Raw genomic sequence first — 27,231 nt, forward strand, 5'->3', positions numbered from 1 at the left:
TTATTACAAATATCAGCAAAGTCACATGTAAAGTGCTAGCACACGTTCCAACACATGTTTAACGGACTGTTGTTATGAGAGGAGTTTGTGGTTGTGATTGTGGAAGCAATCGAATGATGATCACAGTGGTTAGAACATGTCTTCACAGCTGCCTAACGGTGACCACCTAGGAGTGTCTCCTGCCGATGGACCCACATTTAACCCTATCCTGAAACTGAGCATTCAAGCGGTTTGCCATTTTTGCTCTTTATGAATGTCTCACTAAACATCTTCCTGCTTTCAGTTTGTTATTTTTCCTCTTTTGAATTTAGCACTTGGATGTATTCCTAGGAGTGAAATCAGAGAGTAGATAGAGTGTATAGAGTATAGCATGAGGGGATATGTATGTTTGTAAGGTTCTTGATAAATAAATACTGCCTGATTACTTTCTGTAAGAATAACATCAGTTTATACTCCAAACAAAATCAAGTGAAAGACTTTATAGAAGCTTTCATAGCCTTTGCTGGTCTTGTTTCATAGCCTTTGCTGGTCTTGTTTCATAGCCTTTGCTGGACTTTTCTTATATAGAGTTTCTTTTAAAACGATTACACATGTGTGTGTGTATACTTATGTGTATATATCTCACTGTCATATGATATATACATGTAGATGCACAAACATTTTATGGAACATGGGTCAGTGATGGTATTTAAATATCATTTGCCACATGATTTTCATAGGAACCTATTATCCAAAGTTTGAGGTGCTTACTTTTGGTACTAACTCAGATGCTTACTTTTAGTTATAGCCCTATAACACCCGTCTAGCCTTTTCTTATCTCTGTTTCAATAAGAGGAAACTTTGCACCTACCTAAGTTTCCAGCTCAAATTTTATAACATCATTGGTCTCAATGTTTATTTTTATGTTTTCCTATTTTTTATGAGAAGCCATACTAGTAGTGTATTTAAAATAATGACACAGGTTCCTTTTTTGCAGCCGTTTGTTTAATTTAAAAGTCCTCACAGTATTGTTCCAATGATTGAAATTTTGGACATACTGTGTAGGATGTGAGTTCCAGGAGTAGACCCACTAATAAAAACAAATGGCCTTTGAAAGAACATTGACTAAGATTCTCCATAATGCCAGACATAGTTTGGATGTTGAGACTGTTTTTCTCTCCTTTTCAATTGTGAATGCGAGGACCACACAGTTCGCCGTGAGAAGAGTCACTTTTGTATCCAGCAAAAGTTCAGTGGGTTAGTGACCAAGCAAGTAACCTCCTCACTTGGCAGGTTATGAAAGGGAATACACAGCACTGCTGCTGCTCCTGCTGCTGCTGCTGCTGCTAAGTCGCTTCAGTCGTGTCCGACTCTGTGCGACCCCATAGACGGCAGCCCACCAGGCTCCCCCGTCCCTGGGATTCTCCAGGCAAGAACACTGGAGTGGGTTGCCATTTCCTTCTCCAATGCACGAAAGTGAAAAGTGAAAGTGAAGTCGCTAAGTCGTGTCCGACTCTTAGTGACCCCATGGACTGCAGCCTACCAGGCTCCTCTGTCCATGGGATTTTCCAAGGAAGAGTTCTGGAGTGGGGTGCCATTGCCTTCTCCACACAGCACTGAAGTATATATAAATCAAGACTGACATTGTGAATAGAATGATTCAGAAGATGGGATTAAATAGCTTAATGATAGTCATTGTGAATCACAATGTCAGCTTTAGTATAATTCTAATGATGTACTTGCTAACTCTAATGAGGTTTGATAGAATAAAATTAACAATGTCCAAACAGCTGTATGCTTTCACAACAAAGGAGCCATATCTCAGAGCAGACTGATACATCTTCTCTGTGGGGGATTTTAGTCAATTGATTTGTTTTTTCTCTTTTAGGATATATTTAAATTTGCAAGAACTTCTCCTGTACCAAGACAAAAGAGGTCCATTGTGGTATCTCCCATTTTAATTCCAGAGAATCAGAGACAACCTTTCCCGAGAGATGTTGGCAAGGTAAGTCAGACAAAGACAAATGCCAAAGCATGTTTTTATTATGAGATGAGCATACACGAGGCAAACTGACTCTGGCTTAACAACCAGGAGGGATTGGCCTCAGTTCCTCTATAGTCAGAGGCCAAAGGGTTTTGCCAAGAAAAGAATGTCAAAAGGTCATGAAAAAGGGATTTTAAAAAAAGTAACACCTTTGAATGTCAGGATTTGAAGATCCACATGGTAGATAAAGATGCAATAGTTGTGACATGAGGGTGTCATTGGTTAAGAAACAGACTCACTACTTTTGTATACAATGTCCAGGCCATGAGCCAGATAAGTCCCCTTAGTATAGCAGTATGATGATATGTGTCATTTTATTTGGATCCTAGTTTTCAAATGTGTAGGTCCAGGAACACCCTTGGGGCAACTCTCTAAAAACAAAATCACATCAAAGCAATTAAGCCACACTAACCAGATCTAGCAAGCATCGCTGAATGAATCAGAGCAACCACTTTTCCATGAAGAAATATTTACTGCTAAATAGGCAGAAATACTGATGTTGCCTGGTCAACACACCCTCTCCCCTCAGGGAAACCGACACGGAGAATCGAATTTTAACCAGTTCATATTTTTCAGGGACCTTGGAATTGGAACAGTGGTGGTTAGTTGAGTGGATGATCTGAGTGGCTGGTGCCGTTGGATTGTTTATTTGTTGAATAGAAGTGATATGGAGGTGGGAAAGAATGAGGTGTATCTGAGGAGATATGTCTGGTTGGCTGCAATGTCATAAGCAAGGAGACGAGTCATCAAGTTGGAGTCAGAGAAGTTGGCCTGTCATGTGGCCTTGGAGATTATGGTCACGAGTAGGGTTTTCATTGTGCATGCAGCCGGAAACCACTGGAAACTCTCCCAGGTATGTGTGCATCTGTATGTTTGATCCCTCTGGCTGCCTTGTACGGAATGATCTGTAGAAGCAGGATGTAGGGAGGAGTGGACACAAAGAAACAGCCAAGAAGGTTTTATAGTGACCTACGCAAGAGGAGGTTGGGGTGACTTGAATTATTAGAAATCTATTTCTATTGTAAACTAGAAGCGTGAATAATTCAATATCCTGATAATAACCATGCTTATGATTTGAACTATCACTGTGCCAAATATGCCTTTCTTTAAGCAAAATCTTGCCAGGTTTCCAGGATATGATGCAAAGGGAAGCAGAGCCGTTGCGAGTGGAGAGTGATAGGGCTGGTGAGCGCTGACCCTTTGGGCAGCACAAGCCTCTGTGGTGGCCTTTGTGAGATTTTCCTGAAGCCAAGGGGCCAGAGTCCTCAAATCTGCAAGTTTCTGCCCCCAGAAAGTTTGAGACACAAGTTTCACCTTGTTCCGTAGGTTTTCTTTGTGTACACTTAGTATTTTCAACCCGTGCTGTGGCGAGATGGGAGAGAAGGCACATAGAGCAAGCAGCCAGGAGCGGCTGGTGCTGCTGGGCCACAGCTCTTGAAGGCTAAACCAGTCCTGCTTCAAGAGCTGTGGACCGCAACACAGCATCACCTGGCCGCTTGCCCGACGTGCCTTTTCTCCCATCCCGCCACAGCACCATGGAACCGGAAACTCTTGGGATGGAGCCAGGAACCTGTTTTTTTTCTTACCTTCCAAGTGATTCAGTTATGCACACTCAAGTTTATAGAGGTCCAGTCTAAAACCCTTTCTTCTCCTCTGCCTACCACTACACTGTAATACTTTCAGTAGTGGAATTTCAGTTAGTTTATTATAGCATTAAATAGTTTACAAGGGTGAATTTTCACATCTCAGTTGTCTGAAAACGTGGTTGTTCTGGCACAATTATTACTAACACCACCTATCCCCTTAAACCTACCCAGCTTTAGACAATAAATTTTTTGCGGCCATCCTAAAGCTTCCTTCAACCCCATACATTCATCCTTCTAAGTATATTTAGGGAGTTTTCACAAGACCCTTTCTTTGAGATCAATAAATATGTAGCTAAGGACATTCTTCTGCATGGTTTCTTACTTATTACAGCCTCAAAACACTATTTGTTTTTCTAGCCACAGACGTCTCTCCTCAGCCCCTATGTTTCTGCCCATGTGGGCTTTCAACCTGGATTCTCTACAAACAACAGCTTTTCCAAGTGCTGTAGTCTAGGAACATCGTAATGGTGTGAAAGCCTCCCAAACCTCCAGATGGCTTTTACACAATAACTGTACTGCCTTGCAAAAATTATGTTTGTCCATGCTTCTTATGCCTTTGAAAGAACGTATTTTTCTCTCTGTGTCTGCTTGTTTTTATTCGTCCCTCTTATTCTTTTCTTTATATCTTGTATCATATCCTAATCAGTTCCACCAACAGCTGATGAGCAAGGCTCTGTCGAGCTGTGGGAGGGTGTGGGAGTCTTCACAAATACTGGGCAGGCTGGGAGAAGGGGAAGGAGACTGGAGAGGCTAGGCTCTGGCCTCCACACATCACTGCTCCCATCTACCCAAACTCTGCAAGTCAGGCAGCTATAACTTTATAAATAGTATATATCAGATTTTAGTGTAGAATGCCATTTGAAGAAGAGATTCTGTGGGCATAAAGTATAAAAACAGTTGTCTTACTCTGGGTTCCCTCAGATAAGAATTCAAATGCAAGTCTTTTCTGTACCAGTAATACTGGTAAGGACCTCCCAGGTGGCTCAATGGTAAGAGAATCCACCTGCCAAGCAGGAAACATGGGTTTGATCCCTGGATTGGGAAGATCCCCTGGAGAAATAAATGGCGACCCACCCTGGTATTATTGCCTGGGAAATCCCATGGACAGAGGAACCTGGCAGGCTACAGTCCTTGGGGTTGCAAAAGTTGGACATGACTTAGTGACTAAACAGCAACAGCAGCAATACAGATAAGAGAGTGAAGGAGTGAAGCGGGTGAGGGAAGGCAGGCAATTGAGAGCAGCCAGTAGAGAGGCCTGTTTGCCTCTATGGTGGGCTGGACTGTACTCCCATGGAGAAAGGCTAGGAAACCATGTCAAGCACACTCTCAGGGTCATCCTGGCTGTGAGGGAGGCAGCTGGGTATTTATATACCAACCCTATCAGTCTGGTTGAGGGCAGCTCCCAGAGGTGTAAATCCCTCAGCACCTCTGCTGTGCCCTGTGCCCTGCGCCAATGGGCTTCTGAAACCTGGGGAGAGCCTTTAGGCATCGCAGCAGCTGGAAGTCCACTGGCGTGCACCGTGGGGTCCAAGGTGCCGTCCAAGGGACGAGGACTGGGCACTGATGAATTCTGCTCCGTCACTGAACTTGCCGTAAACACTTCTGCTTTGCGGGCTAGGTTTTCTCTGTCTTTGTCTTGCCCCCTGCTTCCAGCTCATTTCTCAACTAACTTTCTTATGCCCCATGCCTTTGAAGCCACTGCACTTCCCCCCTCCACTAATAAGTACTTGCTACATACCAGGAGCGAAAACCTCTGAAATTCAACCCAATTCATATCAACAAGTCTATATTCCACATCTGCTATTTACAAGGCACTGTGCACAAGGCTGCTAATGTAATGGCAAGGGAAACTGTCCTTGATCTCACAGGATTAGAGATGAGTAGGAAAAAGTCATCACAAATTCTTTGTCACAGTAGAGTGTAATCACTTTTCATCTATTGTGTTGAATTTTCATTAAAACAAACAAACAAACATGAGGGTCATCCTCCAAGGTGCCAAACGAGGCTCTGAGTATGCTGTGACCTGTCCGAGATTCAGTCACTTCAGTCACTCAGTCGTGTCCGACTCTGTGTGACCCCATGGACTGCAGCATGTCAGGCTTCCCTGTCCATCACCGACTCCTGGAGCTTGCTCATTTGGCACCCTGAAGGATGACCTGTCCACAGCCATACACTTAATGGCAGAGGCAGGCTCTGTGCCAGCTCTTGGACATTTCACAGTCTGTGCTCTTAACCAGTGGGCTCACGGCTGCTCAGTGCAATCATATCCTTGCTGAGAATTACTTTCTTTAAAATATCATTAAAACTAACCTTAATTCCTTGAAATGTACCAGAAAATGAGATGATTAGAGGGCTGGTTCAATAGATAGATATACGACAAAGCAAGTAGAGGAAAATGTTAATGGTGGACTCCAGGTGATGAGCACAGTTGATCACTGTGAACGTCTTTCAACTTTCTATGTGTTTGGAAATGTCATACAATAGTGTTGGGAAACATTAAGTGTAACTAAATATAAGTTATTACAAAAGGAACAAGAGCTGGCATATTGACACAGAAGTACTGGTCTTACAATTCAAGAGAATGAATGGAGACCAAAGAGATGTCTCTCTACTTTCTTTTTTGTCATATTTTAATCACGGTCTGAATTTCTTTAAAGAAAGAAGGTCCATACTTTAAAGGGTAATAATGAAAGTAAGGTGCTGCAGCAAATTAGCCCCCTGTGGCAGATTTTTCACAGCTGGAGGCTGGGCCATGTAGCATCATATTTACAGAAAGGGTATGCAGGCAGCTGTAAGTATTAGGCAAAGTTTTGAAATATGCACGTTTTTATCTACCTGCCAAATCATTAATTAGTTGATAATTTAGCTAAATTATTAAAATATGGGGGCTTATTTTCCATCATAACTCCCAATGTTTGTGGGAAAACAAGGGTAAAAATCCTGGTTGTGAATATACTTTCTCAAGCCTGTGAGTCCCTTCCCATTTTTGAAGTCTAGACAGCAAGGAGAATCTGAGAGTATATGTCCTGGAGAGAAATACGTAGTTCCCAACATATGCTTTTTTTCCCTCCCCCTTCAATGTGTGACTGTTTCAAAATTTGGGCCATAAATAAGTTCTCAGTTTTACCAATTTTCCCTGATAAATATTTGATTGCAGCTCTAGAGACTTTTGAGTTCTTGGGCCCAATTGATTGAGAGCAGGGGACTTTAAATCTGTGAGGCAGCAAGGAGTTCTTTGGGAGATGTATTTTATTCTGTTTTATATTAAGTTTGAAAGACAAGTCATTTATGAAATGCTTATTAGAGATTCTACTTTCATCACAAACCCTTTTCATCAAAACCAATGAAAGTACATTTTACTGAAAATCCTTTTTTTATATCCCCTATAAATTGATAGAATGGGCCTTTAGAAGGACATCTTTAACCCATGATGGAAGAAATATGTAATGGGACCATGTGCTCTTCATAAAGGGAATCAACATAGATCATTAGACCAAATGATGAAAACCACTCAACCAGGACCCTGCTTTGATTGTGTCATGAATGTAAGTCACACGTGAGGACAATTTACAGCAGGTCCTAAATATTTCTCAGAGTTCTGGATGTGTGGTTGGTTAGCAGTCCCCCCACATCCAGGTACTCTCTTATGCCCACCTGTGCAAAAAGGTGCTAAGGAGTCTTACAGTCTTGGAATTGAATTTGTTTCACTCAATTTAATAGTCTTTGCAGCACTTTGAGAACCCATGGGTGCCAAGTTGCATCCCTAGCAGCTGGACCAGAATGCTGATAACTAGACCTGACTTCATTGAGCCCTGCTCCAGCTCATCTTCTTACTAACATGTAGACTTAGGATGCTTTGCTCCATCCTATGGCCTGATTTGTTTTATGTAATCACCACCCACCTTTTAAAATCCATCATTTCACATCTTTTATTCAAGTCTAACTAATATCTCATCTCAGAAATTTACATCTGTTTAATTTCCCCATTATAAAACAAGTAGCAGTTTTATTCAGTAACTAAAAGTTTTTATTGATTGTTGTATCAGTTCAGTTCAGTTGCTCAGTTGTGTCCAACTCTTTGTGACCCCATGGACTGCAGCACACCAGGCTTCCCTGTCCATCAACTCCTGAAGCTTGCTCAAACTCGTGTCCATCAATTTGGTGATGCCATCCAACCATCTCATCCTCTGTTGTCCCCTTCCCCTCCCACCTTCAATCTTTCCCAGCATCAGGGTCTTTTCAAATGAGTCAGTTCTTCGCATCAGGTGGCCAAAGTATTGAAGTTTCAGCTTCATCATCAGTCCTTCCAATGAATATTCAAGACTGATTTCCTTTAGGATTGACTGGTTGGATCTCCTTGCAGTCCAAGGGACTCTCAAGAGTCTTCTCCAACACCACAGTTCAAAGGCATTAATCCTTCGGCAATCAGCTTTCTTTATAGTCCAACTCTCACATCCATACATGACTACAGGAAAAACCATAGCTTTAACTAGACAGACCTTTGTCAGCAAAGTAATGTCTCTGCTTTTTAATATGCTTTCTTAGGTTGGTCATAGCTTTTCTTCCAAGGAGCAAGCATCTTTTAATTTCATGGCTGCAGTCACCATCTGCAGTGATTTTGGAGTCCAAAAAAATAAAGTCTGTCACTGTTTTCCATTGTTTCCCCGTCTATTCCCATGAAGTGATGGGACCAGATGCCATGATCTTAGTTTTCTGCATCTTGAGCTGTAAGCCAAATTTTCACTCTCCTCGTTCACTTTCATCAAGAGGCTCTTTAGTTCTTCTTCACTTTCTGCCATAAGGGTGGTGTCATCTGCATATCTGAAGTTATTGATGTTTCTCCCGGCAATCTTGATTCCAGCTTGGCTTCATCCAGCCTGACATTTTGTATGATATACTCTGCATATAAGTTAAATAAGCTGGGTACAATATACAGCCTTGACATACTCCTTTCCCGATTTGGAACCAGTCTGTTGTTCCATGTCCAATTCTAACTGTTGCTTCTTGACCTGTTTACAGATTTCTCAGGAGGCAGATTTCTCAGAGATGGTAATCCCATCTCTTTAAGAATTTTCCATATTTTGGTGTGGTCCACACACTCAAAGGCTTTGGTGTAGTCAATAAAGCAGACATTTTTCTGGAACTCTCTTGCTTTTTCTATGATCCAGCAGATGTTGGCAATTTGATCTCTGGTTCCTCTGCCTTTTCTAAATCCATTTTGAATATCTGGAAGTTCATGGTTCACGTACTGTTGAAGCCTGGCTTGGAAAATTTTGAGCATTACTTTGCCAGGATATGAGATGAGTGCAATTTTGTGGTAGTTTGAGCATTCCTTGGCATTTCCTTTCTTTGGGATTGGAATGAAAACTGACCTTTTCCAGTCCTGTGGCCACTGCTGAGTTTTCCAAATTTGCTGGCATATTAAATGCAGCACTTTCACGGCATCATCTTTTAGGATTTCAAATAGCTCAACTGGAATTCCATCACCTCTGTTAGATTTGTTGTATAGGAGAGAAATTTTAATATTGGTGATATGTTTTAATTATAATTTAAGTGATCATAGCTGGTTTCTTGTTAGAAAGGAGTTAACAGAGCATTATATGGCCAGTCTGTATGTTTCCAACAAATTTTAATTTTCCACAGTGGCAGAGAAGCTAGCAGATAAATTGCTTGGCAGTCAACCATTATGTCAGGTCATATAAGCATCCTTTAATATTGGCAATGTCCAAAGCCTCAGTGCTGAAAATTTCTTGGTGAGATGAGCTGCAGAAGTGATTTCTACATTCAGCGACGCCAGTTGTACATACCTCTTTCCGGTTTTCATGACTGAACTCTTCTCACTTCCTGGGACACATCTTCTTCATCCTCACTCCACATGGCCACCCCGTTTACACTCTAAGGCAGCACATCAAGTGGAACACTTGCTCCATTGCAGAACGTCCCACGTCTACTCTGGCAGCGTGACAGCGTCTAACTGCAGGTGTTGAGCACTTGCAATGGGGCTGCTGCTGCAATTGATGAAGTGGATTTTTATACTTCATTAAATTTTAACATTTATTTATCTATATATCCACTTACTGATTTATTTTTGGCTGTACCATGAGGCACGTGGGATCTTAGCTCCCTGACCACGGATTGGACCTGTGCCCCCTATATTGGGAGCACAGAGTCTTAACCACTGGCCTTCCAGTGAAGTTCCAAAATATAATTAATTTTATTTTGAACTTAAAAACTACTACTTGATCCAATTATTGAAACAACTTCTCATGTGAATGCAACTTTTCAACTGTAATTTTCTTTTTTTTTTTTAAGTATAGCAGGAGACACAAGAGGCATGGATTTGATCCCTGGGTCAGAAGATCCCCTGGAGTAGGAAATGGCAACCCACTCCAGTACTCTTGCCTGGAAAATTCCATGGAGAGAGGAGCCTGGTAGTCTCCAGTTCATAGTGTTGCAAAGAGTCAGACACGACTGAGTACACACGTACAGATACACACAAAATTGATTTATTAAAACAATACAGTGTTAGTTTCACTCCAGTACTCTTGCCTGGAAAATCCCATGGATGGAGGAGCCTGGTAGGCTGCAGTCCATGGGGTGCTAAGGGTCGGACACAACTGAGCAACTTCACTTTCACTTTTCACTTTCATACATTGGAGAAGGAAGTGGCAACCCACTCCAGTGTTCTTGCCTGGAGAATCCCAGGGACGGGGGAGCCTGGTGGGCTGCCGTCTATGGGGTCGCACAGAGTCGGACACGACTGAAGCGACTTAGCAGCAGCAGTGTTAGTTTCAGGGGTATAGCATAGTGATTCAGTTAACATGTACATATTTTTTCAGATCATTTTCCATTATAGGTGATTATAAGATATTGAATCTATCTTGTAAATTTTAATCTAGATACAGATAAAGTATTTTGTTGAAAATATGATGTCTAAATTGAAATATAAGTATAGAACGTTAAAACAGTACACACACATGAAAGAATGGAAAGTATCTCATTAATAATCCTTATATAGATGTCATTGCAATAAAATTATTTTGGATATATTAGTATAATTAAAATAACCTCATATTTTTTTTCTTTATTTTTTTAATGTGTCTACCAGAAAATTTTAACTTATTTATATGGTTCATGTTATATTTCTGTTGGGCAATGCTGGGCTAAAGCCTATTTTTGATACAGTCTCCTCCATGAAAGTTTGTTTTTGATCTCCTTTACACATTTGTTTATACCTCGTAGATGACACAACACATTTTGGGCAGCAGTATAGTTTCTTTTGTATTTTTTTTTATCTTCACATTAACTGTAATTTATCAAGAATAGTGAGTGATCTATTAACACATAGTAGGGACTCAAATATTCTTTGACTTAAATTCAAGCCAGGTCTATAGCTGGTTGACTAAGGTATTCACTGGTTACTAATTTAAGTGATCATAGCTGGTTCGTTGTTAGAAAGGAGTTAACAGAGCATTATATGACCAGTCTGTATGTTTCCAACAAATTTTAATTTTCCACAGTGGCAGAGAGGCTACCAGATAAATTGCTTGGCAGTCAACCATTATGTCTGGTCATATAAGCATCCTTAGCAGATTGTGATAGATTTGATGCTGATTGATTTTGTGTGACTGTGTGTCTGTGTGTGTTTGTGTGTGTGTAGAAAGAGAAAGAGTAAAAGGGAGTAGGAGAGAAAGAGAAAGAGGGGGAAAGAGTGAGCAAAGATAGTGCCTGTATTTCTGCATCCGCTTATATATGCAATGATATTTTAAATCTACTCAAATAAAAAACTCAAAACTTCTAATCACAACTGTACAGAGTTAATTCTAACTTATTTTGACTAAGTCTAATAAAAGCTTATATTCACTATTAGCAAGTGTTGCCCTCTTTCTGCAAAGTTTAATTAATGGTAAAACATAATTGAGTTGTTTTGGTTCTTCGCCAAATACATATATATGCAAAAATCCCCTCCATGATATACATCCAGCAAATAAAGGCATCTTAGCCTGTAGAGGAAGCAATATTTTTAGCCCTGAGTTTATCACCCTTTCAGTTCTCAATGTGAAAGGGTCCCGGGGCTTTATTGTTATGTATATTTGGTCTCAGACTGAATTTATATTTAATTATTTGTGAACATTAAAGGATCTGGCATTTCAGCTTAAATTATCACCCTAGAGGTAGGAGAGTTGAGGAATTTTCAAATTCAACTAGAAATCTTTAACATCATATGAGTGTCAGGATCTAAGCCAAGCATGACTATCCTTGTTCTCCAGGGCAGGCCTTATAACAACCGTTTCTCGGATGGGGAAATTGAAATTGAGAGCAATTAAGTTACTTGCTCAAGGTAACACAGGTAAAAGAGTGACAGTACTGGACTAGGACTCGTAAATGATTTCTGCACAGTGACATAAGTGAATGTTTCATTTTCATGGGTCTTTGCCATTTGTATATGTGCTCACATGCAGAAACCACGCATATTCTCAGAAACCAATATTATGTCCCCATTGTACCACTGAAGAAATGGAGGCCGAGCACTGCGCAGGACAGTCTGCTTGTGGTACAGACTGAGTCGTTGTGTAAGGTGAGCTCCTGCAGCACTGCCATCTGCCGTACACTAGAGCTCCAGATGAATTTCAAAGTAGCGCACGGCATAGGGGGAGGAGGAGGCCTTTGGAGGCAGAGGGCACATACGAGCCAGGGGTCAGCCAAGGATTAGAAGCATTGCTCCCCTTTCCCCATTATCCTGCAGAGAGTGATGCCAGGACTGGTCAGACAGCTGAGCACGTCAGAGAGGTTTGCCAGGGGATGCACTCTGCTCCTATAGCTCTCCCTTCTTAGTTGGCCAGTGGACAGGTAATCAGACTTCTGGGGGTATCTGGCAGCCTGAGTGAAGGTACCCAGATTATAGAAGTCATCTAAGATTCCAGATTCCCACACCTGATGCCTGCGGCAGAGGTATACTGGTAAACTGGCTCTTGGGGTGCTGCTGCTGCTGCTAAGTCGCTTCAGTCGTGTCCGACTCTGCGATCCCATAGACGGCAGCCCACCAGGCTCCCCCGTCCCTGGGATTCTCCAGGCAAGAACACTGGAGTGGGTTGCCGTTTCCTTCTCCAAAGCATGAAAGTGAAAAGTGAAAGTGAAGTCGCTCAGTCGTGTCCGACTCTCAGCGACCCCATGGACTGCAGCCCACAAGGCTCCTCCATCCATGGGAGTTTCCAGTACTGGAGTGGGGTGCTGGCTCTTGGGGTGAGGGAGCACTAACTTCTATGACTTGTATGTAGTGTTTGCTACTTTCTCTGGTGTAAATACCCCCGCAGTGGCCAGTTGCAAGCTGCCAACTTGCAAAATTAGTGCATATTTGACATTTAACACTTGGCTTTCATGAAGCAGTAAGAGCCGGCTCCAGCATAGCAGTGACCTTGGGGCCCATAGAATGTGACCTTGGATGGGGTCAGGGTGCCTGGCCCCTGGGGAGTAGTGCTGGTGTGGAACCTCCAGTTGGGGAAGTGGTGTGCCCATTCACCACAGGCTTTAGCTTGTTTCTTGTCCAGAGTGGGCACCAGGGGTCAATTTTGGACAGCTCTGCTCCTTTCAGGGCATGAAGTAATTTGTGCAAGGTCCCACAACCAGTGAAAAGTGGTCTCAGACCTTGAATCTATGCTCTTTGAGCTCCTCCAAGCTTCTTCTCCTTTGCACAAAAATTCCAAATCAGTGTCCCAAAGCTGACAAATCCTGTGACAGTTGTGCCAGTTCTACCTGGAAAATGAGAAAGGCAGAGATAAAATTCTCTGTGAAGTGCAGAGAAATGAGGCTAACCTCACAGACATTTATTTGATCTGCGTGTTTGCACACTGAGTCGAAGCCAGAGGTCATGTCTTAGTAGACGACGTGTTGACAAGCAGAAAACAGCTCCCTTCTCTGTAAGGAAAGTTACTTTCTCACTTCAGACTACACGTTTTTTTTTGGTCAGTATCTCTGCTGACAACCCCATTCAAAGGGATCCACGAGGAACAAAGTGAAAGCAGGAAAGGCCAACTTTGGTGTAATTAAGAGATTATCACTGCTAGTTTTTCTCAGCCCCAAGACCACAGCTGACTCAGTTAATAAGGGCTGTATAGGAGCAGGCCCAGGGCACCATGGGGAATGGATTGGCGCTTTCATGATCAGCCCTCCAGTCCCAGCTGGGACAAAGATAGAGGCAGAAATGTATGGAGACAGAAATAGGCCAACAGATAGATTTCTGAACATGGTGGGGGATGAATGTAAACCCCACATCTATTTCCTTTTCTATCTTGAAACTAACACTCATTCCAAATTGAGTTATGGGAGAGAGACTTCACTGTGGGGCTGGATCCCTGGGAACAGTGCCTTTCGGCAGGCATCTGGGTTTGGTCTGCCTGTGTAGGCGGTGGTGGGGAGATGGTGGACATGAGACCCTTCACTGCAAGGTGATCTCCATCTGTGAGTCTTTCATTTGAGACACTAGCATTTCCTGTTGTCTTGGGTAATTTGGATCATGACATGAAAAAAAGCCTCGGTTTAGGCCTCTTGGGCAGGCAAATATTCATTCTGTGCTGAACAATTGGGCCTCACTCATTCATTCACTCAGAATGTTTATTGAGCAAGTATGTGTTCAGCATTGCACTGGCTGCTGCCCGTATATTCCCCTCAAAGAACATCCATCCCAGAGGAGGCACAGACCGATGACCAGGCAGATAAGCACCATGATAGAGAACCGTGGGAGTGAGGAGACACTGAGGCGATCAGATTTGCCAAGAGGATTCCTGACTGATGTGTACCAGTAGGCAAGGAGATGGAAGGAGAGAGAATCTTCCAGGCAGTGGCAAAAGCATGATCCAATGTCTGAAGGCAAGAGAGAGGGTAGTATGTCAAGAGAGCTTAGAATAACTGAATATGGCTGTGTGACAAGGACAACACCTCAGATGTAAAATTAGAGAGATAATTAATGGCTGGAAATCAAGGAACTATAAAAACAACTTCAGGGAATCTGCACCTTCTTCTACAGTGACAGAGGTATAGACAGGGGAATGGAATGGTGTGACCAGATTTGTGTTTCAGGAAGATTAGTCTGGTTTCAGTGGGTCATATCTGAGGGCTGAGAAAACCAGGAGCAGGAGAGACCCAGCTGGAAGCTGTGACAACAGCTGGGTGGGCAATGAATGCTGCCTGAGCAGGGGACAGCAGGTGGACTGCAGAGAAGACTCAGGCTCAGCAGTGCCTATGGGGAGACGAGGCGGCATTGGCGGGTAGCTGTGCCGCGGGGATGAAGGAAGCGGAGGAAAATCCTTCTGAGCCGGGAGCATTATGCCTCCGGAGGGTGCTGAGGAAAGCCACCTGGGTGTGGGGTGTATCTGTGGGTCAGAAGACCTTTTGTGAAACTAAAGGGACTATTTTCTCCCCCCTTGACAAAGTTTCCTGTTCACTGAAGCAGCTGTGCTCTCCTCCTTCGAACAAGAGACCACGCGTCCCAGAGGAAGCCCTGCATGCCATATAGGCAGAGGGGGCCGTGCAGACCGGATGGAGGAGTTCTCTTTCAGGGACTGGGTTGATTTTGCACCAGCAACAGGCTTGAGGGAACAAACTCTCAGAAGTCTCTTTCTGTGTCTTTCCCAGTTTGAACACAAATCCTGCTGGATCCATGCCTAGGGATTTTTAGTTTAGTCCTTCCTTGCTGTGGATTTAAAATCTTTTATTTATTTATTTTTTTCCTGGCAGCTCAGAAATGCATAGCAGCTGTATTCACTGTTGGCCTTCTAGCCTCAAATTCATTCCAAATACAAATTTTCTTAGTAATTTCTTCTTTGAATGCTGATGTTTGTGCGTTAGTATACACAATTCACAGGCTTCGTGTTGTTCAATTTTTGGCTGATTTATTTGACAACTTGAAATTCCTCATGAGTGGTGCTTTTATTTTGTTATTTGCATCTGGAAATCATTCCTAAAATCCCATAGAATAAATTTGTCTTGTCTTTTTTTAGGGACTTTTTCCCCCTTATTATAAGAATAATAGATGTTCATTATAAAAACTTTAAAGAAAAAGCATGTATTTAATAACAGAAAAGTCTCCCTAGTTTCCCCGACTTGAGGTAACAGTTGTTGACATCCCAGGACCGTGCTTCTTATCTTTTGAAGTACATACGGATTTGTGAAAACGTACATTCCTGAGCCTCATCCTCAGAGATCTGGAGTTGCCGAGTCTGGAATGGAGCCTGAGAGTTGCCATCCTAGCCAGCACCTTGGTTCTGCTGACGCCCCCAGGTCTGGGGCCCACACTGCGAGACGCTCTGTCCTAAATGTGCACTAACCACCCACACATGGCCCTCTGGCACTGGCCAGTGTCTCAGAAGCGTCTGGCGTATCCCCAGATGCCTTTCTTCAGCATCATATGGAAAGGCTGTGTGGCATGACATGCTGCGGGAATGGCCATGCTTGAGTTCCAGGGGTTCTTACCATGGGGACTAGAGACCCAAAGGGGTTCACAGAGAGATCGACTGCACTTGTAATCCAATGTATCTTTTTTTTTTTTTTTTGACACTTGAAGTATTTTTCTGAGTAGGATGCCACAAGGTTTACCAACTGCCAGAGGAGTCTGACAAAAATAGTTAAAAACCTCTTCTGCTCTCCCCAGTGAATGGCGTTTAGTTGTTTCCCTCTACTAGCTCCCAGCTATAAATCATACTGCTCTGAGCATCGCCATGTATAAATCTTCACATGAATATGTATGTACATAAGCATCTATATGTGCACATATGTGTATACATGTATTATATATGACAACAATGGTTACCCTGTATGAAACTTCAACCCCCACACAAACAGTCAAAACTGGTCTAGCAGCACATTTCAGGAAAGCAGGCTGACTTTCTCCAACACCGGGTGGGCTTAAATCCACTGTGTCCCTGTTGTGGTGGTTTCTTTGTCCATTTCCACTTGAGCTCTGCTTCCATCTGGCGCCACCGGCTTCCCCCCTGCACCCGCCTCATACCCTCTAGGTCTAGACCAGCTCCTTCTCAGAGTGCTGTGCAGCTGTCATCCGGGGAAATATACCCTCAACCCTGTCGAGGGGCAGACAATGCAGCTAATTGGATATATGCACTCCATGCGTTCTTGGAAATGTGAAAGAACATGGCCTGCAGCCTTCTAGTTCTGTGTGTGTTTCCTCCAACATTAAAAAGAGCCTCATTTCTGTGGTTTTCTTCCCACCTGAGAAGGGCACTGGTTCAGTACTGTGTGCACCCCATCACTAATTCTCCCAACAGCCATGCCAAGAAGGTGTTTTCATGGTCATTATAGAGGAGGAAAAGCGTCACTGGTACATTTCTCTGAAGCAGTAGAGTGGTAAAGCTGAGATTTTTTGAAATTTTCTCTTGAAGATGCAGTAGTGAAAAATCACAACCATCCAGGAGCTCAGTGATTCTTTTTACAGACTGGATACACCCATGAGGTCAGCACTCAGATCACCCCTCTCCCCAAGCCCCCTCCATGTCACCTTCCAGGCACTAACTCCACATCCCCCGAGTGTGATCAACCCTGACCTCTATCACTGTGTTATTTTGGCCATTCTGGACATAACATAAAGGGGATCATGCAACACACACCTTGTATTTGGCTCCTTAAAATGTGTTGCTCAGCGTTAAGTTGGTGAGACCTGTCTATAGTGTTTGGCACACATGTAGGATCACGTTACAGTGGTTCCATCTCTGACTACACCACACGGTCCTTCCTGGTTTTAAGAGCAATTGAGATAATTTCAGTTTTTGCCCATTAGTAGTAGTATTGAAGTAACATTATAGAGAGTATCTTTGAGTGAACATACTAATGTATATGCATTTCTGTTGGGTATATACCTAGCCATTGAATTAATGGCTCACTTTTAGTAGATTCTGCCGAACAGTTGCCTCAGTGGATTGTATAGAAGGTGAAATTTAAGTCTATTATTCTGGCTCCACAATAGGTTATGCAAGCAGGGTGGATGGTATAGTTATTTTTTTTTTTTTTTTTTTTGGTAAAGAAAATATATCCATTTAGTTTCCCACTCAGGAGTGACGACTGTCAGTACCAGCCAGGGTAGGGGCCCATCCTTTGGCTCACACTGGAACTGTCTGCCTTCACAGTCACGTACTCGTGGAGTTTCCGGTTCTCCACCTGTGTTGGTCCTCAGGTCACTGGTCCACGTCCAGGATTCTGGTGTCCATTCAAAGGAAGCAGACTCTGATGAGCTTCCTCCCTCCCACCCCCAAGACCCTGAGAATGAGGCAGTCTTTTATTCCTGAAAAGGTGGTGATTGTCATCATGGCTTTCCAAACTGAATTGTGTTAAGCTCTCCAAGACTGAGGGGTATGGATGGATCATATGCTCCCTATGTTCAGTGACTTCATTCTGCTGTGTATTTTTCTGTGTGCTTTTTATACTTTTCTTATCTCCTTCTCCACTTCAAGACTCTCTCAGCTGCCACTCATCCTTTCTGTCCCTCTCTCTGCTTTTAAAAAGATTAGCTAGTCCTTGGAATGTGCTGCTTTGAAACTGCTGTGGGCTGGGAAGCTAGGATCCAGACATGGCCCAATCCTGTGACTCAGAAAAATGGAGTGAGACAGACCTGCGTTTGGTTTCTGTTCTGTTGGTGACCAGCTGCTTGACTCTTAGTCACTTAAACCCTCTGAGTTCTGTTTCTTCTTATATGAGACAAGGCTGGTAACACCTTCCATCCATTTTGGGGAAGGATAAAATGAAATCACCTACTTGATCATGGTGAGCATATGGCAAGTGCTTGGCCAACAAGCCCCTCCTTTTTTTTATCTCCCTTCCTGGCCAAAATCAGCCTACGGAGGTACTGAGTGAGTGTGAAGATTTCTTCCATGAGGAAGTGAGCTAGGCTTTTACTTATTTGGATGTTGATGGTGTCTTTTTTTTTTTTTCCTGTAGTTCATACCCTTTTAAAGACTCAAAGTTACCACATAAGTGAACATAATTTAATCAACATGATACTTTATTTATAAATGATGCTGACTTGATTAGGCATTGTCCTGGCAGAATATAAGAAAAATTAAGGCAGCAGTCTAACCTATCCATCTGCCATTTTCTACGTTCTAGTTGAGGCGATAGGAACATATGATCAGCAGTAAATTCAAACACAGGCACTGTGAGCTCTCAACCCAGAACATCACAGGCACATCATGATGTTCTGATTGAATAAATATCTATTCCCTGCAGTTGTTACATCGCATCACTTATACTATGCCTGGATCCTAGCAAAGGAAAAATAAAAGGCAAAAAGAGAGACACCCAGACCATCTATTTGTCTATTTTTCCATGAAAAATTGCACAAGATACCTGCTGTCAGAATGAGTTCACTTCCCACAAGCAGAAGGCTCCATCCATTCAGGTGTCTGTTTCAAGAGCAGCATCCTCTTTTCAAAATGTTGGTAGAAATGGCCCTCTCCCGCAGTAACAGCAGCTAGGGAGCTTGCTCCTCCTGTGCTGTGCAGGGGAGGCAGTGGAGATGGAGGAGCCCCCGCAGTGCCTGGAGAACAGTGGCAGGAACATGATTCCGTTCTATTCTGACATCACGAGGTTTGCAATCCAGGTGGCCTGGTCACAAATGGAGTGGCCGCAGATGGTTCTCCCTGAGTGAGTGAGTGAACGTCACTCAGTCATGTCCAACTCTGCAACCCCATGGACTATAGAGCCCATGGAATTCTCCAGGCCAGAATACTGGAGTGGGTAGCCTTTCCTTTCTCCAGGGGATCTTCCCAACCCAGGAATGAACTGGGGTCTCCTTCATTGCGGGTGGATTCTTTACCAACTGAACTACCAGGGAAGCTGATATGAGCACGGGGACGTTATATTCAATTTTTGGTCTCTGTCTGTATGTTGTTCATCTGATTTATGTATTTGTCCACATGAAGGGAGATGCAGCACAAAGCAGCAGGATTCATTACAGTGAGAGGCTGTGTGTCCCGGTGCCACGAGCTGCCATGCTGCCTTGTTCCCTAACAAGCTCAGAGCAGGGTTGACACCGACCCCATGTGGGCCACCAGTCGCTGGCCTCAGCAGCAATAGCATTTGGTTTGATATTTACTATTTGAAACCCAACACTTATGACTCTGCCAAGCTTAATGAAAAGAAGAGAGTCACTATTAGAGAGGGTATGCAATTTTGAAGACCGGAGCTTTGGAAAGTCACGGTGCTGGGAGCATTCATGGATGAAGTTGTTATTATAGGCAGCAACAATGCAGTCATTATTTCTGAGCTGGCTTAATTGTTCAACAGACACCGAGAGCCATGTCAACGCAGTTCAGCAAACATCCTGTTGCCTTGCCGCTTTACGCTTGTTTTATTTATTTTTTTCCTGAAGAAATGACTACAGATTGAAAGAATTATTCCAGATCTCTGATTCACTTTAGACAGCATGCTCTCCCTCCCTTATTCATTTATTCATTCATTCAATATTTATCGAGTAGTTATTACACTTGGATCTTCCCTGGTGGCTCAGACGGTAAAGCATCTGCCTACAATGCCTACCACGTGGGAGACCCGACCCTAGATCTGAGCCACAGGCTGACATGTGCTCTGCCCTCAAGGCTGTCACTGACGTTTCACTGCAGAAGGCCCCACTTTTGGACAGAGTGATCAGAGAAGGTTCCTCAAAGGATGTGAAATTGAAACTGAGACTCAAAGGATGAAAATAGTCATACCTGCTGCCAATAAAAGGCTGTTCCAGGTGGAGGGACAGAATCTACTGAGGCCCGGATGGTTGTGTAAAACAGTGTAATAGGAAATTCAGCCATTGTGTCCTATGCAGTGCAGGGGGTGGTTTATTTCACGGAGCAAAAAGCTTAAATGTAGGCAAAGACTTTACCCTTCCAGCTATGTCAGAGCCAGCGAGTCTGCAATTCTTTCAGTCTTCCCCTCCTGGTCACAAAACGGCTGCAGAAACTTAGCATATCCATCACACCAAGGTCAAGGCAGGAGTGAGGAGAAGGTTATGAGACAACCATTTGTGTCACTTTTTTGTTTTTTAATAATGGGGGTGGGGAAAGTAAATGTTTTTCCAGGAACTTCCAGTAGATATCTGCTTATATTTCATTGACCAGAATGGTATTTCATGAGCATCTCAAGTTGCAGGGGTAACTGGAAAAGCAAGACTTAGCTGGGAATACAAAATTGGGGTCATAACCAAAGAACAAAGGAGGACATGAATACTTTTTTAAGTGTCATATTCAAACTACAAAAAAACAAGACCTGTAACCCTGAACTCCAGAGGTGGAGAGATGGAATGTTTGAGCCATGGTAGGAGTCACTACCTGCAGTCAATTACATGGTAAAATTTGCTCATTCTATCTTCTAAACACTCTTCCCACACCTCCCTCCACATTCTCTCTAAAGGTTCCAATTTAAGGGTTGATCTTGTCTTCTGGAGACTGATGGTAGTTTTCTAACTCGGCTGCTTTGCCTCTATTTCCTGTCTGCTCCAATCCGGTTACTGTCAGTGGCCTTTTAAAAGTAAATCTATAAGGTAAACTATGGACTTTGGATGACAATGATGTGCCAGAGTGGTTTCATGAGCAGTAACACATGTTCCACTCCAATAGGGGTATTTGTAATGGAAGGGGCTGCACATGTCCAGGAGGATGGGGGTGAATATATGGAAAATCTCTCTACATTTGCTGAATTTTGCTGTGATAAACCTAAAACTTCTCTAAAAAATAAAACCAATAAAAATATGTAAAGCTCCTTAAAGTTCATTAGGGCTCCCTGCTAAAAAATTTCTGAGCATCTCCATGTGAACTTCAAGTCAATTTTGATCTGGTCACTTGTAGCTTTCCTAAGTGATCAATGCAAAGAAATAGAGGAAAATAATAGAATGGGAAAGACTAGAGATCTCTTCAAGAAAATTAGAGATACCAGGGGAATATTTCATGCAAGGATGGACACAATAAAGGACTGAAACAGTATGGACCTAACAGAAGCAGAAGATATTAAGAAGAGGTGGCAAGAATACACAGAAGAACCAATCAAAAAAGATCTTCATGACCCAGATAACCATGATGGTGTGATTGCTCACCTAGAGCCAGACATCCTAGAATGTGAAGTTAAATGGGCCTTAGGAAGCATCACTACGAACAAAGCTAGTGGAGGTGATGGAATTCCAGTTGAGCTATTTCAAATCCTAAAAGATGATGCTGTGAAAGTGCTGCACTCAATATGCCAGCAAATTTGGAAAACTCAGCAGTGGCCACAGGGCTGGAAAAAGTCAGTTTTCACATCAGTCTGAAGAAGGGCAATGCCAAAGAATGTTCAAACTACTGCACAATTGCATTGATCTCAGACCCTAGCGAAGTAATGCTCAAAATTCTTCAAGTTAGGCTTCAGCAGTATGTGAACTGAGAAGTTCCAGATGTTCAAGATGGATTTAGAAAAGCCAGAGGAACCAGAGATGAGATTGCTAACATCCGTTGGATCATAGAAAAAGCAAGAGAATTCCAGAAAAACATCTACTTCTGCTTCATTGACTATGCTAAAGCCTTTGAGTGTGTGGATCACAACAAACTGTGGAAAATTCTTCAAGAGATGGGAATACCAAACCACCTTACCTGCCTCCTGAGAAATCTGTAAGCAGGTCAAGAAGCAACAGTTAGATCCAGACATGGAACAATGAACTGGTTCCAAATTGGGAAAGGAGTACATCAAGGCTGTATATTGTCACCCTGCTTATTTAACTTATATGCAGAGTACATCATGAGAAATGCTGGGCTGGATAAAGTACAAGCTGGAATCAAGATCGCCAGGAGAAATATCAATAACCTCAGATACGCAGATGATACCACCCTTATGGCAGAAAGTGAAGAGGAACTAAAGCGCCTCTGAAAGGAAGGGGGAAAAGCTGGTTTAAAACTCAGCATTCAAAAAACTAAGATCATGACATCTGGCCCCATCACTTCATGGCAAATAGATGGGGAAACAATGGAAACAGTGACAGACTTTGCTTTCTTGGACTCCAAAATCACGGCAGGTGGTGACTGCAGCCATGAAATTAAAATATGCTTGCTCCTTGGAAGAAAAGCTATGACAAACTTAGACAGCATATTAAAATTAGAGATGTTACTTTGGCAACAAAGGTCTATCTAGTCGAAGTTGTGGTTTTTCCAGTAGTCATGTATGGATGTGAGAGTTGGACTGTAAAGAAAGCTGAGCGCTGAAGAATTGATGCTTTTGAACTGTGGTGTTGGAGAAGACTCTTGAGAGTCCCTTGAACAGCAAGGAGATCCAACCAATCAATCTTAGAGGAAATCAGTCATGAATATTTATTGGAATGACTGATGCTGAAGCTGAAGCTCCAATTCTTTGGCCACCTGATGCAAAAAACTGACTCATTGGACAAGACCCTGATGCTGGGCAAGATTGAAGGCGGGAGGAGAAGGGACAACAGAAGATGAGATGGTTGGATGGCATTACTGACTCAATGGACATGAGTTTGAGCAAGCTTCAGGAGTTGATGATGGACAGGGAAGCCTGGTGTGCTGCAGTCCATGGGGCCACAAAGAGTCGGACACGACTGAGCAACTAAACTGAACTGAACTTGTACCTCAGCCTCATTCGCTATTACTTCCTTCTTCCACAATTTGTTACAGCCTTCATATGCTGTGTTCTAGAAATATTCATTCTTCTGGTAAATTTCAGTTAGGGTAAGTACCCTCTCCTCTGAGCTTTACTTGACTTGCTCATGGAGAGGGAGCTTCCTTCTTGGAAGGTACACATCCCACTGCTGCTGCTGCTGCTAGGGGCCGTCTATCTGTTTACCTGGTGTCTTCTTCCCACTGGCATCTGAAGTTGTAAGGAGCTGACACCTCGCCTTACTCACCTTGGTTCTATGGCTCTAGGCCCAACACCTGCACACCAACCTAAGCCATAGCTGTGGCCCAGTGAATGGATAGGGAGGTCAGGAGCCAGTAGGCTTTGGTTGTTCTTTGCGGCTTTACTCTTTCAGGGGCCAGAGAGATGACTGTAGGCACAGGGCTGAGAGAACACAGTCAGAAGTATGTGAACTCAGCGTCCTTTGTGATGGTCTGGGAGAGCTAGGAGAGCAGCAGAAGCAGGGGATAAAATCACGGACTGTGGAGAAGGACAACATGGGTTCAGGTCCCACCCCTGCTGTTTGCAGCCAGATGACTCTGGTCAGCGTATGTGATGACTGTCCCTCAGTACCACACCCACACAATGGGCATGATAGCAGTACCTTCCTATTAGTATTTCCCTGAGGATTAGATAAGACAGTCATTGAGCATATGCTGCCATTTGGTAAATTCTCAAACCTTATTAGCTATTGTTGTAAAGTGTTACTATTACTGTGATACAGTTAATATCTTCAGATTTCAAGACTCATAGCGGGCAGTGTTAGTGTCATTTTTGAAGACCCTGAGATAGATTTACCCTTATATCATTAATATTTATCCTCAAAGACATTATTTTGCTCATTCAAAAATATTTACTTATTTTTAAAGGCCATGTTCAGGTCCTCTTAATACAATAAGGCATTCTATTCCAGTTCTAACAATAATGCCCTAAAGAAAATCTTATTATCCTCATTGCCTTAAAGTAATTGAAAATCACTGTTGAAAAGTGAACCCCAAATATATCAGAAAATTAATTCAATTATAAATAACAGAAATTGACTGTACTTGAATGTGCATGAAGTATAGAATCATTGTTGAACATTTAAGAAGTATGTCCTTATCTTGTTACTATGGCTACAGGTTACTCCAAGATACAGTGGTTCTATGGTAACAATGGGATTACATTATTTCCTGTCCACATTGAAATATTCAGCAACTAATTTCCTGTAGCTTCATAATAAATCATGTTAATGAAGGTAGAAACCAAGGTGCTAAGATCGCCTCCATGCCTAGGGTCATTCCATTAAACAAAGCAGAAAAGACATGTTTATACTCATTTGACCAGGAAGTACAAAGAAGCCCTTGATAAGAGGTGGCCATGACATCTCATGGGGAGGTGCTAACTTCAACTCACGTGTTCAGTATTCCTTATTCATTGGGTCCACGATGGGATCACCACTGTGAGAAAATCTGTTTTATATAAGCAAACACTGAGAAAGAATATGGTAGAATTCAATTCAGTTTTACTAAAACTCAAAATATATACCAGTCTACTGTTTACTGCCTCCAGTGGGCTGACACTGAGGATGAAGTTTAAGCCCTTTAGTGATCCTGCAGCCTGTCGGTCTCAGCTGGGCACCCTAATTCCTGCCATCTTGATTCCCAGCATTCCCGCCCCATCCTATCTGCCGGTGATGCCAGAGTCCCGTATGTCCCTCCACCCAGGATGCTGCCACACACCCACATGCACGTTCTCTCCACCTGAGTATCTGCATCCCCCTTCTCTACTTGGCCTCACTGAAGACCCAAATAGACGGTGAAAAGCCTTGGTACCCTGTAAATCTTATCTTCCAGTCTTGTTCTCCCTTAAATCCCCTGCGCACCCAGCAGCCAGATGGAGCCCTCCATACCACATGTCTAATCCAACCACTCCCCTCCCTAAAGCATTCCAGTGGCTCCCTGCTGCCCACCGGAGAAAGGCCAAACTCTTAATGTGGCTTCTAGCCCTCCTTCTCTAATCTCCCCTGCCTCTATCTCTTTCTCACTCAACACCTGTTTCTTTCTCTTTCCATCTCTTTCACTGCTTCCCTCTTCTCCCTTCCACTAATTTCTTTACTTTTGTCTTTTACCCCTACTCTTTCTCCTTTTTCCCTTTTCGTTTTCCTCTTCATATTTTTGTCCCCTTTCTGTTGCCCCCTCATCTTCTCTTTCTAACTCTCTCCCCCACCTTTCCCCCTTCCCTCTCTCATAATTTTGCTTCTCAGAATGTGTCTCTTCATGCCTCACATTCTGGGTCTCTGCCTATGCTGCTTCCCACGTCTGGGAAAACCTTCACTTCTCCAGCGACATCATTGTCACCTTCAGCTCCAGAGTTGCCCACACACTGACTCACACCTACGGCAGGGACTCACACCTGCCTATGTCTTGTCGATGCAGCTCTCAGCTTTGAAATTACTTCCTCCAGGAAACTGTCACTGAACCTCCTGGTCCCGTTCAGACATCTCACCTTACAGAGCTATTTCTGTCCCACGGAACAGCTTTTAGGAACCAGGAGGAAGTTTCCCATCTTGCAAGAAATCTTCAAGGTAGGACAGATGCTTGATGAGGGACACTTAGGCTAGATTTTAATCTCCCCTTTCCAACTGCCTTGTGGCATGAACAACCTGTACAACTGGCCCTGCCCCTTACCATCTCCATTTAGTCCTTTTCCCCCATCACAGCACTTAGCATATTGTGTATTTGTCTCTATTACCTGCTTCTAGTCCCCACTAGATTATAAGCCCTATCTGTTATTTACATTCCATGTGTATTTCTAGCACCCAGCCCTTGGCCTGATGTGAATTTGATGCTAAATATATACTTGCCTCTGAAGAAACAAATGAATTAATGAACAAACAAATAAGCCTCTTATTTAATGGTACTTAGCCGAAGAATTGATGCTTTTGAACGGTGGTGTTGGAGAAGACTTTTGAGAGTCCCTTGGACTGCAAGGAGATACAACCAGTCCATTCTAAAGGAGATCAGTCCTGGGTGTTCTTTGGAAGGAATAATGCTAAAGCTGAAACTCCAGTACTTTGGCCACCTCATGCGAAGAGTTGATTCATTGAAAAAGACTCTGATGCTGCGAGGCATTGGGGGCAGGAGGAGAAGGGGACGACAGAGAATGAGATAGCTGGATGGCACGACTGACTCGATGGACAATAGTCTGAGTGAAGTCCGGGAGTTGGTGATGGACAGGGAGGCCTGGAGTGCTTCGATTCATGGGGTTGCAAAGAGTCAGACACAACTGAGCTACTGAACTGAACTGAACTGAATGAATGCACAAACTTCTTCTTATAAAAATTTTTACCAAGTTTACCAGGAACTAACATTATTTAAGTCCTAGAGTACTTTTCATGCAACTCTGCTGTTGAAACATCACTTTTGAACTGAAAAGATTCCCTTGCTGTGTTACCTCTTGTAGCAAACTGTACATTTTCCAACATCAGTGATCATATCTTATTCATCTTTATGCTTGGTCTAGTGACAAGCACATAGTATGAGTACAAAGATTGTAATAAAGCAAAATCAATCCTATTCCTATACCATTCAACTTTACTATTCTTAGTGACTCAGGAACTTATCAAACCCTGCTTTATCCCAGATGCTTAAAAAGATGGAAAAAGAATAGAGTATTCTTGTAGGAAATTCACAGCCCCTTCAGGGAGACAGACACATAATTGAACAATAGTGATACATTATAATCTATGACTGAGGTCATCCACAGAGCTGCTGCATTAGAATTACCTGGGAAGCTCCATCAGAGATTTCTGCACTGCCCCCCACCCACCCACCCAGTGAATTAAGATCTCTTAAATAGTCCCTCATACACCTTCCTGTCATTCTTGTCCAAGGTACTCAGTCACTGTTCGTTCCAACAGTGCACACACTC

The 27,231-nt window shown here is 43.0% G+C and overlaps 1 protein-coding gene across 4 annotated transcripts in view; it reads left to right on the forward strand.

The window, feature by feature from the left end:
• The window catches only part of CDH13 (cadherin 13), a 1,055,068-nt gene that overhangs the window by 497,601 nt on the left and 530,236 nt on the right, over positions 1–27,231 (forward strand). For all 4 annotated transcript variants that reach the window (XM_044931221.2, XM_044931224.2, XM_025269790.3 and 1 more), the window contains one exon: positions 1,868–1,984. In XM_044931221.2, coding sequence (XP_044787156.2) covers positions 1,868–1,984 — 117 coding nt within the window. The remainder of the gene's footprint in view (positions 1–1,867; positions 1,985–27,231) is intronic.

Source organism: Bubalus bubalis, chromosome 18 (assembly GCF_019923935.1).
Source record: "Bubalus bubalis isolate 160015118507 breed Murrah chromosome 18, NDDB_SH_1, whole genome shotgun sequence".
Lineage (NCBI taxonomy): Eukaryota > Metazoa > Chordata > Mammalia > Artiodactyla > Bovidae > Bubalus > Bubalus bubalis.